The sequence below is a fragment of the Pristis pectinata genome, chromosome 17, assembly GCF_009764475.1.
Source record: "Pristis pectinata isolate sPriPec2 chromosome 17, sPriPec2.1.pri, whole genome shotgun sequence".
Classification (NCBI taxonomy): Eukaryota; Metazoa; Chordata; class Chondrichthyes; order Rhinopristiformes; family Pristidae; genus Pristis; species Pristis pectinata.
This window is the reverse complement of record NC_067421.1, coordinates 35,331,093-35,349,570: the sequence shown is the minus strand read 5'-3', so window position 1 is coordinate 35,349,570 and position 18,478 is coordinate 35,331,093. Positions and strand designations below refer to the sequence as shown.

The following is an 18,478-nucleotide window of genomic DNA, read 5'->3' as shown; positions in this document are numbered from 1 at the left end:
GTTTGATTAAAATAAAAAGGGAAAGTTGAAGTTAATGATACAATAACTAAATGGTTCACCACTACCTTCATGGAAAATGCATGACACAGAAGGAGGCCATTTATTGAATCAAAAACCATTGAAAGGAGCTACAAATTACAGTTGTTTAATCTAAGCATATCCACTTTACATTTGTTCAAGGTGAGATATTATTAAGGAATTAAAAACGGAAAATGATGAAAATACTCATCAGGTCAGGCAGCATCTGTGGAGAGAGCAACAGAGTTAACATTTCAGGTTAATAACCTTCCATCGGAATGAAGATATTTTAGAAATCAAACATTAAGTTGTTGAGAACAAGGGGGTATCTCTGACAGGGTGGAAACCAGGAGGCAGAATGGTGCAAATGGTGCTGACTGAGGGGGTGGGGGGAATGGGCTGGTGAAGGGTTGTTAATCACAGCTGATTCATCTGGATGAGGTGTAGGTTACAGACAAATGAAAACGTTGGTGGGGGGGGTGAAACAGAAAAAACGAACTATGCTGGATCTGTGAGATACAAACTGGGGAAGAAAATACTGCAGATGCTGGAACTCTGAAATAAAATAGAACATGATGGAAATATTCAACAGGTCAGGCAGCATCTGTGAAGAGAGAAACAGAGTTAACATTTCAATTCAGGACCTTTCATTGGAATTGGCTTGTTCTCTACAAAGTGGAAAGGCTAGTTATCTGAGATTGCTGCATTCAATGAGTTCTGAGGGCTGTAATGTGTCTTGGATTTACATTGGACTCCATTGGAAAAGTGTATGAGACCAAAGATACAGAGGTCAGAGTGGGAGTGGGCTAAAGAGTTACAACGGTAGGAAGCTGAAAGCTCAAGGTCACTCTGTGTAGACCTCTCTTCATCATTTTAGAAACTCACAGCACAAAGGAGGACCTCCTGCTTATCTTCTCCAAGCTGGCTAATAAAAGATTTTGCCAGCCTAATCTTAGTCCCCAGCACTCGGTCTGCAGGTAATATCACATAGAATGCTCATCCAATGGTAATATTTGTATTAAAAATAAACACCTACTCCTGCACCTTAGAAAGCATCATCACATATATCTCTTAAGTCATGAATCTAAATTATTTTTGAGATTGGGTTGTTGAAACAGAACAGCTTCATCCTGTCAGTGGTTCTCAGCTGAACAAAGGGCAGAAGCAGATGGAAATCATTTTGTCAGAATTTTCATTACAACTCTGAAGAGTTTCATAAACACTTCAAACAACAGGATAGCCTCACCATGCCCTCCTTGTAGAAAAAAAGACTGCTTTGCCAAAGCACTGATGGTCGAGTTATTTGAAAGAGAATCAGAATGCAACACCATTATCTCTCAGGTAATGAAGTCTGTTGCCTGGAAGCTCAGGCTTGTGTGCTCAGCATCATTCACTTCATCGGTGTCTTTTTGTTATGCGATCACGTCGACTCTAAGGGCCTGCTTTTTTTTAATGAATGCGTTGTCTGGTCAGTCTGCAGATACACAGACATTGCTCTCCCCAGTGAAACTTTGCGAAGGGATGACAGGCTAGGGAGGTAGAGATAAAGGCTTCAGAGCCAGGTGTCATCTTGCCACAGGTCTACAGTATATGTACTAGCTACCAGATCAGAGACTTTCTATGAAGCTGAATAGCAAACCAAATGATGTGTCTCCTCACCAAGTCATTGCAAGGGTGTCTACAGTAACTTTGTTTGAAAAAAAGAATCAGAAAATTGGAATAAAACCAATAAGTGGAGTTAAGGATTTGTTCTGTCACAGATAATTAATGTCACCAATTGTTCTTCTGCCCCAAAGGCTGTGATATATAATTGATTGGTTGACTCATCAGATGCAGCAGCAGGCCTGCATTCACACCTCCCCCAAGGAGGTGATGGTGGGCTATCTTCCAATGGCTTGCTAGAGTCAACCACACACTGTGCGACTGGAGTCACATGGACGGCCAACATAGATGACAGGTTCGCTTCCCCGAAGGACATGTCAGCACAAAGGACAACATTATTGATGTAAGCCTCACAGAGCACATAACACAGGCTGACACAGTGATACAGCACTGAGGGAATACTTTACTGCCAGAGACTAGATTTAAACCTAAACCACACTGCTAATGATCAGGCCCACTCAGATGGATGGCAGGAGCTCTGCAGCAATATTGGATGTACAGAGGTTCTGCTGTCCTGGCTGATGTTCATCCCTCAACCTCCTTCAGTGAAACTGTTTAATTGATCAGGGCTTTAGAGAGGGAACAGAACAGATTTACTGGAATGGTTCCAGGGAGGAAGGACTACAGTTATGTGGATAGATTGGAGAAGGTGAAAATGTGCCCCTTCGAGCAGACACAGTTTGATAGATGTGCTTCACAACTTGAAGTGCTTAGACAAAGTAAACAAAGATAAACACATATAGGGTTGATACTCAGAGGACGCAGAGTTAAGAACAAGCAGCAATGTGAAGAGAAAGGCTTCCAAGACACAATAGGCTACGAACCAAGTGCAGATATATGGAATCAGTGTAGATAAGAACTTGATAGTTGGTATGGAGATGGTGGGCTGAAGGACTTATTTCGGTGTTGTATGACTTCATAACTCTATGACTTTTAAGATAAAAATGTCTTTATTAGTCACATGTACATTGGAACACACAGTGAAATGCATCTTTTGCGTAGAGTGTTCTGTGGGCAGCCCGCAAGTGTCGCCACGCTTCCGGCGCCAACATAGCATGCCCAAAAATTCCTAACCCGTACATCTTTTTTGGAATGTGGGAGGAAACCGGAGCACCAGGAGGAAACCCACGCAGACACGGGGAGAACGTACAAACCCCTTACATTGAGATTTAGAGGGAATTACTTGATTGGCTGAATCCATATCTTTTGGGGAAAACAATAACCAAGGGAGGCAAGGGCAGAGACTTAAAGTAGGCAGAACCAAACGTTCTTCGAAAGGTCTTCTGGAGATTGGATGGGTCAAAGGCCTTCTCTGCAGTGTATGGTTCTAAGGAGAAGCTTCACATCTGGCCAACAGCATCCCACTCCAGTGTGGGCTGCATGGTTGCATTAAGGTTATTTTAGGTACCACCACCACCACAAGAATGCAGAGAATGCTAACCCATACAACTAGCCTGGCAGAATTCAGAAAACAAAAGCAATTTCTAATCTACGAGCTCCCAACCCACACAATAATTTGGAAGGGGATCCCGACTGTTGTGATATTGGTATTGGTTTATTATTGTCACTTGTACTGAGGTGCAGTGAAAGCTTGTCTTACAAACTGATCTTACAGGTCAATTCATTACACAGTGCAGTTACATCAAGTTAGTACAGAGTGCATTGATGTAGTACAGGTAAAAAAAACAATAGCAGTACAGAGTAAAGTGTCACAGCTACAGAGAAAGTGCAGTGCAATAAGGTGCAAGGTCACAACAAGGTAGATCGTGAGGTCATAGTCCATCTCATTGTATAAGGGAACTGTTCAATAGTCTTATCACAGTGGGATAGAAGCTGTCCTTAAGTCTGGTGGTACGTGCCCCCAGGCTCCTGTATCTTCTACCCAATGGAAGAGGAGAGAAGAGAGAATGTCCTGGGTGGGTGGGGTCTTTGATTATGCTGGCTGGTTCACCAAGACAACGAGAGGTAAAGACAGAGTCCAAGGAGGGGAGGCTGGCGTCCGTGATGCGCTGGGCCGTGTCCACAACTCTCTGCAGCGTCTTGCGGCCTTGGGCAGAGCAGTTGCCGTACCAAGGTGTGATACATCCCGACAGGATGCTTTCTGTGGTGCATCGGTAAAAGTTGGTGAGAGTCAAAGGGGACAAACCAAATTTCTTCAGCCTCCTGAGGAAGTAGAGGCGCTGGTGAGCTTTCTTGGCCATGGCATCAACGTGGTTTGTCCAGGACAGGTTGTTGGTGATGTTCACTCACAGGAACTTGAAGTTGTCAACCCTCTCGACCTCAGCACCATTGATGTAGACAGGTGTATGTACACCGCCCCCTTTCCTGAAGTCAATGACCAGCTCTTTAGTTTTGTTGACATTGAGGGAAAGGTTGTTGTCATGACACCATTCCACTAAGCCCTCTATCTCCTTTCTGTACTCCGATTCATCACTGAGATACGGCCTACAACGTCTGCAAACTTGTAGATGGAGTTAGAGCAGAATCTGGCCACACAGTCATGAGTGTGTAGGGAGTAGAGTAGAGGGCTGAGGACGCAGCCTTGAGGTGCACCAGCCTTGAGAATAATCGTGCCGGAGGAATTGCTGCCTATCCTCACTGATTGCGGTCTGTTTGTTAGAAAATCAAAGGATTCCAGTTACAGAGGGAGGGTTTGAGTCCTAGGTAAATAGAGTCCTAGATAAATGTTTTGCCAGTCTGATGAGAAAAGGAGAAACTTTCATCCATTGCTGAAGTGAGTGAAATCTCAATCTGAAACACTCTCAAGAATAAATGAGGCATTCAGTACAAAAACATAACATCACTGTACAGCCTACACCTATTTACCACTGCCAAGTTATAATGAAACGATTCACAGGTTTGCTCTACAGCGACAGATTAAACATCACTTCAATTAGTTGGAGGTAAAACATTAGAGCAGACATCACACCACCTTCTAATGTTCTCTTGCACAATCAGTTCTAAGATGCATGTAAGATACTTGTTTGCAACAAGTTCATGTGATTGGCCTCAAGACATGAGTGATCAGCATGCTCTCTGCACACATGGTGGAAGACAGCAGGAGATGCTTTTACTAGGTTAATACTTGATTTCATTTCAATCATAACATCCATACAGAGTGCAATATTTATTAGGGGAACAATGAACAACAATGAACATAGATATCCATGGGATTATAATGTGGAATTCATAATTGCCTTTTTAAATGATTTGAAATGTAACTAACAGTGAATAAAGCCTCCATTTATTTCTGCTGCAACAACACTTGGCTTTTTTATTCATGCTGCAATGGTCATGGTTCTTGAATGATTTCTTCTCTCATCCTTTCTAAATTCCAAACACACCATCATACATCCGATCACCATAATGCATCTGTTCTAAATCTGTTCTAATTCTCTCTCGGAAAGCCTAAAATAACAATTTACCATTGTCAGTAAAGACTTTTCTTTATACATTCATACTCAAACCTCACATCCCATTCTAAAATCATTTTTTGTTTATTACTTTTCCCAGAACCTGGGCATCACAGGGCAGGCATGGTAGTGTATGGGGCAGGCACGGCAGTGTATGCACAAGCACGGTAGTGTAGCGGTTAGCGTAACGCTTTACAGCACCAGCGACCTGGTTCAATTCCGCCCACTGTCTGTGAGGAGTTTATACATTCTCCCCATGTCTGCGTGGGTTTCTTCCGGGTGCTCTGGTTTCCTCCCACATTCCAAAGATGTACAGGTTAGGAAGTTGTTGGGCAATGCTGTGTTGGTGCCGGAAGTGTGGCGACACTTGCAGGCTGCCCCCAGAACACTCGACATAAAAGATGTATTTCACTGTGTGTTTCGATGTACATGTGAGTAATAAAGATATTTTATCACAGTCAACAGAATATTTTTCTGTATACTAATGGGAAAGTGGGTGTTGCTAGCAAGCCCAGTAATTACTGCCCATCCCTAGTTGCCACCATTTTGAACCACTTCCGGTCCTTCTGATGAAGGTGCTTTCTACAGTGCTGTTGGGGAGGGGGTTCTAGGATTCAGACCCAGTAACAGTTGAATGAACAGTGATATATTTTCTCAGTGAGAATGGTGTAAAACTTGGAGGGGAATGTGCAGGGGTTGGTGTCTGCTGCCTTTGTCCTCTTGGTGATCAAGGTCACGCATTCAGGGGTGCTGATATTCTACCATAAGTGAGTAACTGCAGTGCATTGCAGATGCAGTGGACGTAGCCCAGTGCATCACGGACACCAGCCTCCCCTCCTTGGACTCTGTGTTTACCTCTCGTTGTCTTGGTGAAGCAGCCAGCATAATCAAAGACCCCACCCACCAGGACATTCTCTCTTCTCTCCTCTTCCATCGGGTAGAAGAGTACAGGAGCCTGAGGGCACGTACCACCAGACTTAAGGACAGCTTCTGTCCCACTGTGATAAGACTATTTGAACGGTTCCCTTATACAATTGAGATGGACTATGACTCACGATCTACCTTGTGTGACCTTGCACCTTATTGCACTGCACTTTCTCTGTAGCTGTGACACTTTATACTGTTATTGTTTTTTACCTGTACTACATCAATGCACTCTGTACTAACTCAATGAAACTGCACTGTGTAATGAATTGACCTGTATGATCAGTTTGTAAGACAAGTTTTTCACTGCACCTTGGTACAAGTGACAATAATAAACCAATACCAATACCATTTTGTAGATGGTGTACGCTGCAGCAAAGGTGCATCAGGGGTGCAGAGTACTGACATTTAGGGTGGTGCATTGCTTGTCAGTGATGCAGACTGCATCATCTTGGATGGTGACAAGCCTCTTGAATGCTATTGGCAAAGGAACCGTTCCCTGCAATGGAGGCTTAACTGGATCTGGATCGCAAGTTTTCAGCATCGCAGTCTGGTCCCACTGCACTACAGTGGTTTAAAGTACAGTACAACTTTCAAAATCATGAACTGCATGCTGCCACAGTCCATGTATAATTATCTGATTAAGATGAATATTCATGCTCTAATGATCATGGAATCTAAAATCATATTTCATTTCAATATTACTTGCACACTTGAGCTGAGCATAATTCCTCCTTCTGGTTAAGATGATAAACTTATGATTTAATGGCAATTATACTCTGCAGGCCACCTTCCCTCACCCTCCTTCCCCATTGGTAATAAACCAATACCAACAGTCTACAAGCTTTCAAACCCAACTTTAATGTTAATCAGTCACTGCATGTTCCTCTCTCTCTCCCACTTACTTTCCTAATATTTTTAACTTGTTCTGAGCAATGGCATTTGGACAGTGCCCAGGATTCTCAATAAAACAACACAAGAACTTTAAATTCAAGTTAAATTTGCTGAATACACACAATACAATGATCTAGCAACAACGTGCTAAACTGTACTGATGCTACAGCAGTAGGAGTTTGTAAGAATATTAGGAAAAAGGTTTAAAAATCTCTTTATCATGGCTCAATGGGCTGTACATTGGTACAGCAATGCAGCAAAGGGCTTCACAGTGATGCAACCATTAGTAACACAGCTCCAGCAACAGGGTTCAATCCTGACCTTGGGTGCTGTGTCTGTGGAGTTTGTACGTCCTCTCTGTGGCCGTGTGGGTTTTCCCTGGGTGCTACTCTCTCTGCCCATATCCCAAAGACTGTGTGTGGGTTAGTGGGTTAATTGAATACTGTAAATTGTCCCGCAGTGTAGGTGGGTGGCAGGAGAATTAGGGGAGGGGAGAAGTTGGGAGCAGTGTAAGAGAGAAAAGGTTACAGGGAGGTAAATTAGGGAACGGGATCAACTGAAAGCCAGCACAGACTCAGTGGGCTGAATGTCAAAAGGAAACATGGAAATGTTCTTAATACCACAGCCATGACAATATTATGATGGTTCTACAGTACAATAAACTTTAAAAATCATGAGCTGCATTCTCCCACAGTTTATGCATAATTATCTGATTAAGATTAATATTCATTTTGGAATCTAAAATCATACTCATTTCAACATTACTTGCACATCTGAGCTGAGAATAATTTTTGCACTGATTGCCTTCATACAGAGAGAGGTGACTGGGTAATCTAGTCCCAAGGTTCCGCCATGAACCACCTTAGGGCACAGAAGCAGGAGTGGGTATTTAATTGTTCTATATCATGGATGCCCCATGCCTGTCTCTTTTAGCCGTCTCAGTGACTGCCACTGATGTGGGCAAAAGAGGTCCAGTATTATAAATGGGCATTACAGTTTCGGATCCAAGTGGCGGACTGTCCTGGTTCACCAGAGGATGACTAAGGAGCACCATCGACCAACAGAATGATGGAGTTAAAGTCGCCTCTTGGCAGTTCGATGAGCAAAAGCACTTGATAACCTTACTCTTCAAAAATCTTCTAAATCTCAGATCTGAAACACTGTAGTGACCTCAGCAGGTTTTTGTAGGGACACAGTTCCAGACTGCAGGCTTCATCACAGCACTTAGTTTTTTACCAGTGCTTTCTCTCATTAAACTGACATTAAGGATGTTTGCCTAAGAGGCCAACTTCATACCCACCTTCCTGACAGAACATTATTCCACTTAATTATCCTCCAATGTATCCAGACAGTCCACACTGGGACCTGGAACTGCCGATTTGTACACTTAGAGTAATGAGATAAGATATCTTTATTAGTCACATGTACATCGAAACACCTTTTGTTTCGAGTGTGCTGGAGACAGCCCACAAGTGTCGCCACACTTCCGGCGCCCACATAGCATGCCCACAACTTCCTAACCCATACGTCTTTGGAATGTGGGAGGAAACCGGAGCACCTGGAGGAAACCCACGCAGACACGGGGAGAACGTACAAACTCCTTACAGACAGCGGCCGGAATTGAACCCGGGATTGCTGGCGCTGTAAAGCGTTACGCTAACCATGCCGACCAGTTGTACGTCTTTTACCCCATGTCAACAGCAGCCACTGAGATAACAGCGTGAGTCTGATCTTGGATGAAGGTTTCAGTTTCATGTTAGAACACTGGACTTGCTGTTGGAGTATCCTCCACTCGGTGATAAATTTTTAGTTTCTTTCATGCTTCAAGAAGAACACTCTGAACAGGCAGCAGGCAGCTTGTTCTTACAAATCTGCCTTCTTCACATCTGCTCCCAATGCCAACCTCCCACTGGAGGGAAGAGAGTTTTTTACAACATACCACTGCTTCACCCCTCCTCAGAAACGAACCTGCGCCTCTTAGATTGGTTCTGACTTTACTGTTATTTTCAGTCCCTATTCATGGAACCTCTCAAGGGCAAGATTCCAGGATTATTACCCTGATCTGGAGTGGTGGTGACTTTCTCTGAGGGGAGACTTGATATAGTCATATTATGAGAGGCATAGATAGAGTAGACAGCCGCTATCTTTCCCCCAGGGTCACAATGTCTAATACTAGAAGGTGAGAGGGAGTAACTTCAAAGGAGATGAGCGGGGCAAGTTTTTTTTTTACACAGAGATTGGTGGGTGCCTAGGGTAGTAAATATGACAGAGGCATTTAAGAGGCTCTTAGAAAGGCACATGAATCTGCAGAGATCAGAGGGGTATGGGCATTGTGTAGGCAGATGGGATTGGTTTAGTTAGGTATTTAATTACCAGCTTAATTAGTTCGGCACAACATTGTGGGTCGAAGGCCCTGTTCTTCTGCTGTACTGCTCTACGTTCTAATGACTTGGATTGGTGCCCTGGGTGGCAGCTCTGTCTACCGTTTGAGCTGCCGCATTAACCAATAATCACGGAGGACCAAAAATCATCACAACCTGTATTCATTATTAGATCCACAACTACATTTTAGTTGAGAATAACTTCACCTATTTTTTTTATGAATCAACATATTGCTTGTCATATCAAAAATGGTTAAACTTAAACTGGCTATTAATACTTTTTTAATGAAGCACGGGACTTAAATGCAACTGTAGTGTTAAAGATGGTCTGTCTAAAACAACCCATTAATACTTTGATTGTGATCAGGGTCAGGTTAAGATTTGTGAATAGCGGGTTTGCATGGACCAGTCTGGATTGTCAGGTTGCAGGATCTGGGGGCTTTTATTAAGTACTTCCCACCCTCATGTTCCCAAAAACTGGTTTCAACCAGCAGGGAACAGGAATCTGAATGTTTTATTTGGGTTCAGAAGTTAAAAAGCTTTTACTACTAATTAGCCTGCACTTCTACCCATATCTGCAGCTAAATCCACTGCAGCTGTTTTTATACCCACTTCAGACTGAGGAAATTACCTCTCAGTTTCATTGTCACTCTCGTCACTGGACTCCTCCTCCAAGGCTGCCTGCAGGTCTGCGATCCGTTTTATTGATGTTTCAAGATCTGCTTGCAATGTTTGTTTAATCGCCATCAGACTCTCCACCTGAGACCCCTGCCAAGTATAAAACAAAGCGACACATGTAACATGTTATTTTGACGTACCATTTAAGTAAATAGTGTATCCCAGGCGAGATGTCACTCATAGAGTCATAAAGCACAGAAAGAGGCCCTTCGGCCCAACTCGTCCATGCTGACCAAGGTGCCTACTGAGGACCACAAGATATAGGAGCAGAATTAGGCCATTTGGCCCATCGAGTCTGCTCCACCATTCAATCTTGGCTGACTTTTCTTTTCAACCCCACTCTCCTGCCTTCTCCCCGTAACCCTTAACCAATGAAGAACCTATCAATCCCTGCCTTAGTAGCGGTTAGCGTAACGCTTTACAGCGCCAGTGACCTGGGTTCAATTTTGCTGCTGTCTGTAAGGAGTTTGTACGTTCTCCCCGTGTCTGCGTGGGTTTCCTCCAGGTGCTCCGGTTTCCTCACATTCTAAAGACGTACGGGTTAAGAAGTTGTGGGCATGCTGTGTTGGCGCCGGAAGAGTGGCGACACTTGCGGGCTGCCTCCAGAACACTCTACGCAAAAAAGATGCATTTCACTGTGTGTTTTGATATACATGTAACTAATAAAGGATATCTTAATCTTAACTTGGCCTCCACAGTCCTCTGTGGCAGTGAGTTCCACAGATTCACTGCCCTCTCACTGAAGAAATTCCTCCTCAACTCAGTTTTAGAGGGACATCCCTTTATTCTGAGGCTGTGCCCTTGGATCCGAGACTCTCGCACTAATGGGAGCATTCTCTTCACGTCCACTCTATCCAGGCCTTTCAGTATTTGGTAGGTGTCAGTGAGATCCCCCCCATCCTTCTGAACTCCACTGAGTACAGGCCCAGAGTCTTCTCATATATTAAGTCTTTCATTCATGAGATCGTTCTTATGAACTCTGGGACTAAGCTTGTCTCATCTTAAGGAAAAATTCTCAATGACCATATCTATCCCCGACCACTCCATTTTTCTTGAGTTTCAGCCATGGTTTGGTAGTGACCCTCAATTCTGAGGCAGAGAGTTCGAGTTCTACTTCTGAGACTTGAGCACAAAAGACCAGGCTACCAGTCCAATGTAGTGCTGAGGGAGCGCTGAACATGTGCTTCGGTTGAAATATTAAACCGATACCGTATTTTCTTTCAGATGGTGCTGTGGTTAGTGCTGCTGCCTCACTGTTCCAGGTACCCGGTTCGATCCCAGCCTCAGGTGCATGCCCGGATGCAAGTTGCACAGGTGACTGTGTGAGTTTCCTCCGGGTGCTCTGGTTTCATCCCAAAGAAATGCTGGTAGGTTAACAGGCTAATTACACAAGTGCAGGTATGTGTCAAAAGAATCCAAGGGTTGATGGGGACACAAGAGAGACTGCAGATGCTGGAAATCTGGAGCAACGGACACAAAATGCTGGAGAAACTCAAAGGGTCAGGCAGCATCTGTGGATGGCCATTTTAATTCCACTTCCCATTCCCACACTGACATGTCTGTTCACGGCCTCCTCTACCACCAGGTTGAGGCTAGACGCAGATTAGGTAGGCACGGTAGTGTAGCGGTTAGCGCAACGCTTTACAGCGCCAGCAACCCGGGTTCAATTCTGGCCACTGTCTGTAAGGAGTTTGTACGTTCTCCCCGTGTGTCTGCGTGAGTTTCCTCCGGGTGCTCCGGTTTCCTCCAACATTCCAAAGACGTACGGGTTAGGAAGTTGTGGGCGTGCTATGTTGGCGCCGGAAGCGTGGCGACACTTGCAGGCTGCCCCCTGAACACTCTATACACAAAAAGGTGCATTTCACTGTGTGTTTCGATGTACACGTGACTAATAAAGAGATCTTATCTTATCTTATTAGAGGAACAACACCTCATATTCCGTCTTGGTAGTCTCCAACCTGATGGCCTCAACATCAATTTCTATGACTTCTGGTAACCCCTCCGCTCTGTTTCAACCCTCCCCCACCCCCTCACACTTTGTTTTCCATGATCCCTCTGGCTCCTTTACCCCTTCTCTTCCCCCCTCACCCTTACGACCTGCCCATCCCCCACACCTTCCTTGCTCTGGTTCCCCACCTCCTTCCTTTTATTCCAAGGTCCAACGTCCTCTCCTATCAGATTCCTTCTTCTTCAGCCCTTTGCCTCTTCCACCTATCACCTCCCAGCTTCTCACATCACTCCCACTTCCCCCCCTCCCCACCACCCCCCTCTCACCTGGATTCACCCATCACCCACCTCCGTGTGCTCCTCCCCCTCCCCCCACCCTTTTATCCTGGCTTCTGCCCTCTTCCTTTCCAGTCCTGATGGAGGGTCTCGGCCCGAAACGTCGACTGTTTATTTCCCTCCATAGATGCTGCCTGACCTGCTGAGTTCCTCCAGCGTTTCGTGTGTGTTGCTCAAGGGGTGATGCGCATGTGGGAGAGAGGAAAGTGTAGGGCTACAGGTAAATAAGTAGAAAGGGAATGGGATTGATGACATTGCTTTGCTAGAAGTTAGCATGGATCTAGTGGGCTGAATGGCCTCCTATGATGCAATATGACTTAAAACATCCCGTGGAAGTACTTCAAAGAAGAGCAGGGGAGTCGTATTCATCTTCAACCAACACATTTACACTTTGCTATTTGTGGGAGCTTGCTGTGCAAGGGTTGGCTGCCATGTCTCCTTCATTACAACAGTGACTACTCTTCAATGGCTATAAGGCATTCCGGGATGAAAGTGGTATAGAAATGTATTTTTTCCTTACTTAATGATGCAGCCATATAATCTCTTGCATTATAATTCACTGACTGAGCAGCATTGGATTTGATTCCCCACTACTGGATCTTAATTAAAATACAACAGCAATAATATATCTGTAATTTTTCCAACCCGTTGCAGATGACAACCTGACAACGTTGTGTTCCCTGATGTAAATCCACTCCTGCATTTACAAACAGTCTCAATAGTTGTACAGTTTTGTTTTGCTGAGGTGTCAGTGCCAAGTCACTGAAGAAATTGGAGCTGGCAGGTGGGGTCAAGGGGGTGAGTATTTGATACAATGAACTGTCACTATTGCCATTATCACTGTGGAGCCAACGATGTGGAAACTCTTGAAGCTTAAATTCACCTTTATATTTGGTTTTAGTTGCATTCGCCATGGCAATGAAGTAGTTTCCACTTTCTGCACTTACTGGGTGACTATTCTGGCTATCGCCGATGGCTGGATAAGTGGTCTGTAGACTATCCCACTTGATTTTCCTATGTGGTAACTTTTTTGGAAAGGAACAATGAGGAAGATGTATAACATCAGGCTTTCTACATTGAGACTCAACGTCAGAGGTATGGTCTGTGGTTAGCCCAGTAAAACGCACTTCAGCTCAACCTCAATAATGGTTCAACTGTCTCAGTGAGATTTGTCATTTGAAAATTAATTGAAGCTGGACTCACTGATTACAATAACAATGATATAATTTTACAGTGGATTATCCGTCTTGCAAGCATTTGGCTGACAGCTGATGTCAGGCAAATAAAGTGGCTGGGAGGGAGCAGGAGAAGGTTGCTGGAGTCACAAAGCAGGAGAGACTGGAGTCAAAGCTCTGGGTTTGGAGTCAGGGCCAGAAGTGACAGAGAGGTGCAATTGAGAAAGCAAGTGTACATCAGGGAGGGCAAGGGGTGGGGCAGAGAGGACTGGGGGAGGGGGGAGAGACGGAGAGAGCAAGGAATGGGATGAAGAGGGCAAAGGGTGGTACAGAGAGGGCAAGGGGTGAGATGGAGAGGGGAAGGGGTGGGATGGAGAGGACGGAGGGGTGGGAGATGGAAAGGGCCGGGGAAGGAGTGGGATGAAGAGGGGAAGGGGTGATACAGAGATGGTTTGGGGTGGGACGGAGAGGGCAAGGGGTGGGACGGGGAGGATTTGGGGTGGGACGGACAAGGCAAGCAATATTGGAACGACTGTAATCCTGGGGCACGGCAGGCAGGGGGTGTGTGTGATGGGTTGGATAGGGTTAGCTATTTGCTGGGAGTACAGAGAGAAGTGCTTACCCAGTGCTTCCCCTCCGGTTCTCTGCCGGGATTCTTGAGCAATGGGAAATTTCGCCTCCATGTGTTAAAAATTAAAACCCTGGAAACATGGATTCACTCAGCATCCTTAAATGTTTATTGTCTGATTTTTCTGAGAGTGGATTGGCTGCAAAGACTGCACACCACCCCAATACTCTCTCACATCGTGTGTGGGCGTGTGCGTGTTCATGCACTTAAGTGTGTGTGTCCACTTGTGTGCTCATGTGTGTACATGTTTGTGTTTGAGTGTGTGTGTTTGTGTGCTCATGTGTATGTCTGTTTATGTGTGTCTGTGTGTTCATGTATGTCCATGTGGTTGTGTGCTCATGTGTCTGTGTGTGTGTGTGTTCATGCACTCCTGTGCATGTGTGTGCACGTGCATTTGTGTGCTGTGCGTTCATGTGTGTTTGTGTGTGTGTGAATGTGTGCTCACGAGTGTGTGTTTATGTGTCTGTGTGTGTGTGTGCGTGCGGATGTCTGCGTGCGTGCACATGTATGTGTGTGTCTGTGTGTGTGTGCGTGCAGATGTCTGCGTGCATGCACATGTGTGTGTTTGTGTGTCTGTGTGTGTGCGTGCGTGCGGATGTCCGCGTGCGTGCACATGTGTGTGTGTTTGTGTGTGTGTGTGTGTGTGTGTGTGTGTGTGTGTGTGTGTGTGTGTGTGTGTGCACGCGGATGTCTGCGTGCGTGCACATGTGTGTGTGTTTTAAACTACCCACCCCTATCCACCTATCCTTCAAATGGAGTGGCTGGGGTGGTTAAAATTCCCCCTTCCCTCTCAGTTTCTTTGAGTTAAGGTGTAGAATTAGGTCAACCTGTAGGCATCAGGCAAGGACAATCAGGCGAGTCCTGTCTGAACCATCGAACACAGTTTCTGAAACCATGCCCACTCCCCCATGTAAACATTAATTAATGATTCATTGGTTTTACTTGACAAACTCTATCTCAAACAGTAATGAAAGAGACACAGTAGAAAGAACACTGCAGGGGCCTGCCAAAAGCAGCAACTTCAGAGCCCTTCACAATTCTGAGTAATGTATTAATAATATGGTAACATCTGAAAAATAAACACACACGCAACACATGCATGGAGAAGCTTTATCAATGGGAAGAGGTGGGACAGTGAGCTATGTTAGCTTTCTCCCAAGAAGAAAAGCCAGCACATACATTAAGATGATACCTGCAAGGGCTGTCCTATTTTTATCTGGAACAAAAACCAGGACATACTAACGTCTCGGCACACTGAATGATGGAGTACCGAGGTGAAGGGATATGGTTGCCATCTTTGTCAGCTACAGACAACAAGGCATCATATCTGGAGCAGATTTTACAATTACAGACCCCCCTCCAACACTGTCAGCCCCCAGCCAAGACCAGGGAAATCAAAACACTCGGCAGGGTTGGTGTTTGTTGCATGGGGATCTGGAGCAGATTTGGAAACAGCAGGAAGGTGTGAATGTCCGAGCTTCTGGCAGGTGCATCAGTGAAACAGTTGATCCCAAGCCCAGTCTCACCTCAGTGTCAGAGTGAAGCTCAGCGAAGGCCACGACTGACCAGGTTTGATTCCCCCTCCCCACTACAGAAATAACCCACAACCACAGATGTCTGGAGGGTCATTTTCAACCTGCGAACCAAAAGGAAGCCTCACCCAGACAAATATAAATACCTTACCCGTTATACTTATAATGGCACAGAAAGAGGCCATTCAGGCCGTCAGCTCCATGCCAATTTCTCAGGGAGCAATCCCAATAATCCCATTCCCTCTCTCCTTTTATATCCCCCATCTCCCTGCAATTTATTCTCCCTCACACGTCACGCACCACCAGACTCAAGGGCAGTTTCTATCCCGCTGTTATCAGACTCTGGAATGGACCTCTTATACAATAAAGATGGACTCTTGATCTCTCGGTCTACCTCATCATGGCCCTTGCACCTTATTGTCTACCTGCACTGCACTTTCTCTGTAACTGTAATACTATACTCTGCATTTTGTTACTGTTTTTCCTTTTGTATGACCTCGCTATACTTATGTTTGGAATGATCTGTATGGATGGCACGCAAAACAAAGTTTTTCACTGTATCTCAGTACTTGTGACAATAATAAACCAATTGCCCCTTGATTCCTTTTGCAATTAACCTACAATTTGGGGTAATGTAGTGCAGCCAGTTAACCTGCCAGCGCACCTTTGGGGTGTGGGAGGAAACTGGAGCACCCAGAGGAAACTCACTCGGTAAAAGGGAATGCATACAAACTTCACACAGACAGCACCCAAGGTCAGGATCGCAGCACTAACTGCTGCACCACTATGCTCCCCAGGGTGGTATATTTCCATAACTTACAAGTTAGAATTACTAATTTAGGCACCAATTTGCTTTCCCAGAAATTTACCAATATATTAAAATAAACAAGGTGCATATCAGCATTCCTGGAAAACCAAATGATCTGGAAATTCATTGTACAAAATCCAAAAAAGTGTTGAGTGAATGAAAATTGCATTAATGTGCATTGATCAACGTTTCTGAGTGAGTTAATGCTGGTTGCTTGTGAGCTGTACAACTTTCTCGATCGCCAATGCTGTGTTTTTACTTCCAGCATGTCCAAAGGACATCATCTGTTGTACACCAGCCAAGATCCGTCGGTGGTGAGATTTGCAACCATGTTGGTCTGACTGGAACTGGGCCTGTTCACCGACTGAGGAACCAGCCTTTGCTGCTGCTGAAGGATGAAAGTGAGCAGTAATTAAAGGGCCAGGCACATCCCTCGCAGGCTGAGCGCTGCCTGGCTCTCTGCCAAACAAACCTCGTGCAGATTGACCCAAACCAAAGTCCCCATCATGACATCCCTAGTGACTTCAGTCGGTTACCACTCAAAACTGGGCTCATACCAGAAGAACTATGAGAAGTAGTTCCATATTCATTAGCCAGAAGTTAGTAAAATATTGGAAGGAAACATCTGACAAAAGAAGTGGAACTCCTGGCAGGCAGTTACCAGGGTGGTGTCCACATTCACCTGTTCACTTAACCTATCCATATCCCTTTGGAGCCTCCTTATGTTACCTTCCTACCTACCTTGTATCATTAGCAGATTTAGCAAAGCCGACCTTTCGTTTCTGCATCCAAGCCATTTTTATAAGCAACAAAATGTTGAGGCCTCAGCAATGATCCCTCTGCCACACCACTTGTTACATCTTGCCAACTAGGAAAAGGCCCAATGTATGCCTATTCCCTGTTTCCCGTTAGCCAGCCAATCTTCTATCCATGCCAGTACGTTACATCCTACACCATAAGTTTTCACTTTTCAGCATTAACCTTTGACGTGGTGCCTTATCAAATGCCTTCCGGAAATCGAAGTACATCTGTTTGTCCCCCTTCATCCATGGCACATGTGACTTCTTCAGTGAACTCCAGTAAATTGGTAAACATGGCTTTCCCTTTCACAAAACATGATTATCCTGAATTTTTCTAAGTACCCTTTATTATCTCTCGCTGCCTTGGTGAAGCAGCCAGCATAAGCAAAGACCCCAGCCACCCGGGTCATTCTCTCTTCTCTCCTCTCCCATCAGACAGAAGATACAGGAGCCTGAGGGCACGTACCACCAGGCTCAAGGGCAGCTTCTATCCCACTGTGATAAGACTACTGAATGGTTCCCTTATACAATGAGATGGACTCTTGACCTCACAATCTACCTTGTTATGACCTTGTACCCTATTGTCTACCTGCAATGCACTTCCCTGTAGCTGTGACACTTTACTCTATATTCTGTTATTGTTTTTACCCTGTACTACCTCAATGCACTGTGTAATGAATTGATCTGTACGAACAGTATGCAAGACAAGTTTTTCACTGTACCTCGGTACAAGTGACAATAATAAACCAATCCCAATTATAACATCTTTAATAATATCTTCTGTTTGCAATGAACAATGTTAAGATATCTGGCCAGTAGTTTCCTGCTTTCTAACTCCCTCCATTTCTGAATAAAGAAGTTACATTGGCTATTTTCCCTGAGCAATATTACTGTTGCCACTTGAGTACACGAGTGTTTCTTTTGCTGCAAGAACAACCAATTCAGGACAGACCAGTGTTCAAACCTTCACTTCATTCATCACCCTCCAGTCTCATGAACCACCTAAACCAGAAAGCAAACAGTAAAAGCAAACCGCAAAATAGTAGAGACCACAGTGAATTTGGAGACCAGATGAAGGGTCTTGACCTGAAACGTCGACAGTCCATTTCCCTCCACAGATGCTGCCTGACCCGCTGAGTTCCTCCAGCAGTTTGATTTTTATCATGGTGAATTTGTTAGGTTTCAGTGACTAAATAGAATGACTTAGTCCTCTCAGTACTCTGTATTTTTAATTAATAAAAGATTATACGCTTTGTGCAATGATTCACCAGCTGGATGGAGA

General features: G+C 44.8%; 1 protein-coding gene across 1 annotated transcript in view; it reads right to left on the bottom strand.

Moving 5' to 3' along the window:
• Positions 1 to 18,478, bottom strand: part of LOC127579203 (unconventional myosin-XVIIIb-like) — a 211,480-nt gene that overhangs the window by 16,390 nt on the left and 176,612 nt on the right. Inside the window, exon 37 of the mRNA XM_052031811.1 lies at positions 9,924 to 10,060. Coding sequence (XP_051887771.1) covers positions 9,924 to 10,060 — 137 coding nt within the window. The remainder of the gene's footprint in view (positions 1 to 9,923; positions 10,061 to 18,478) is intronic.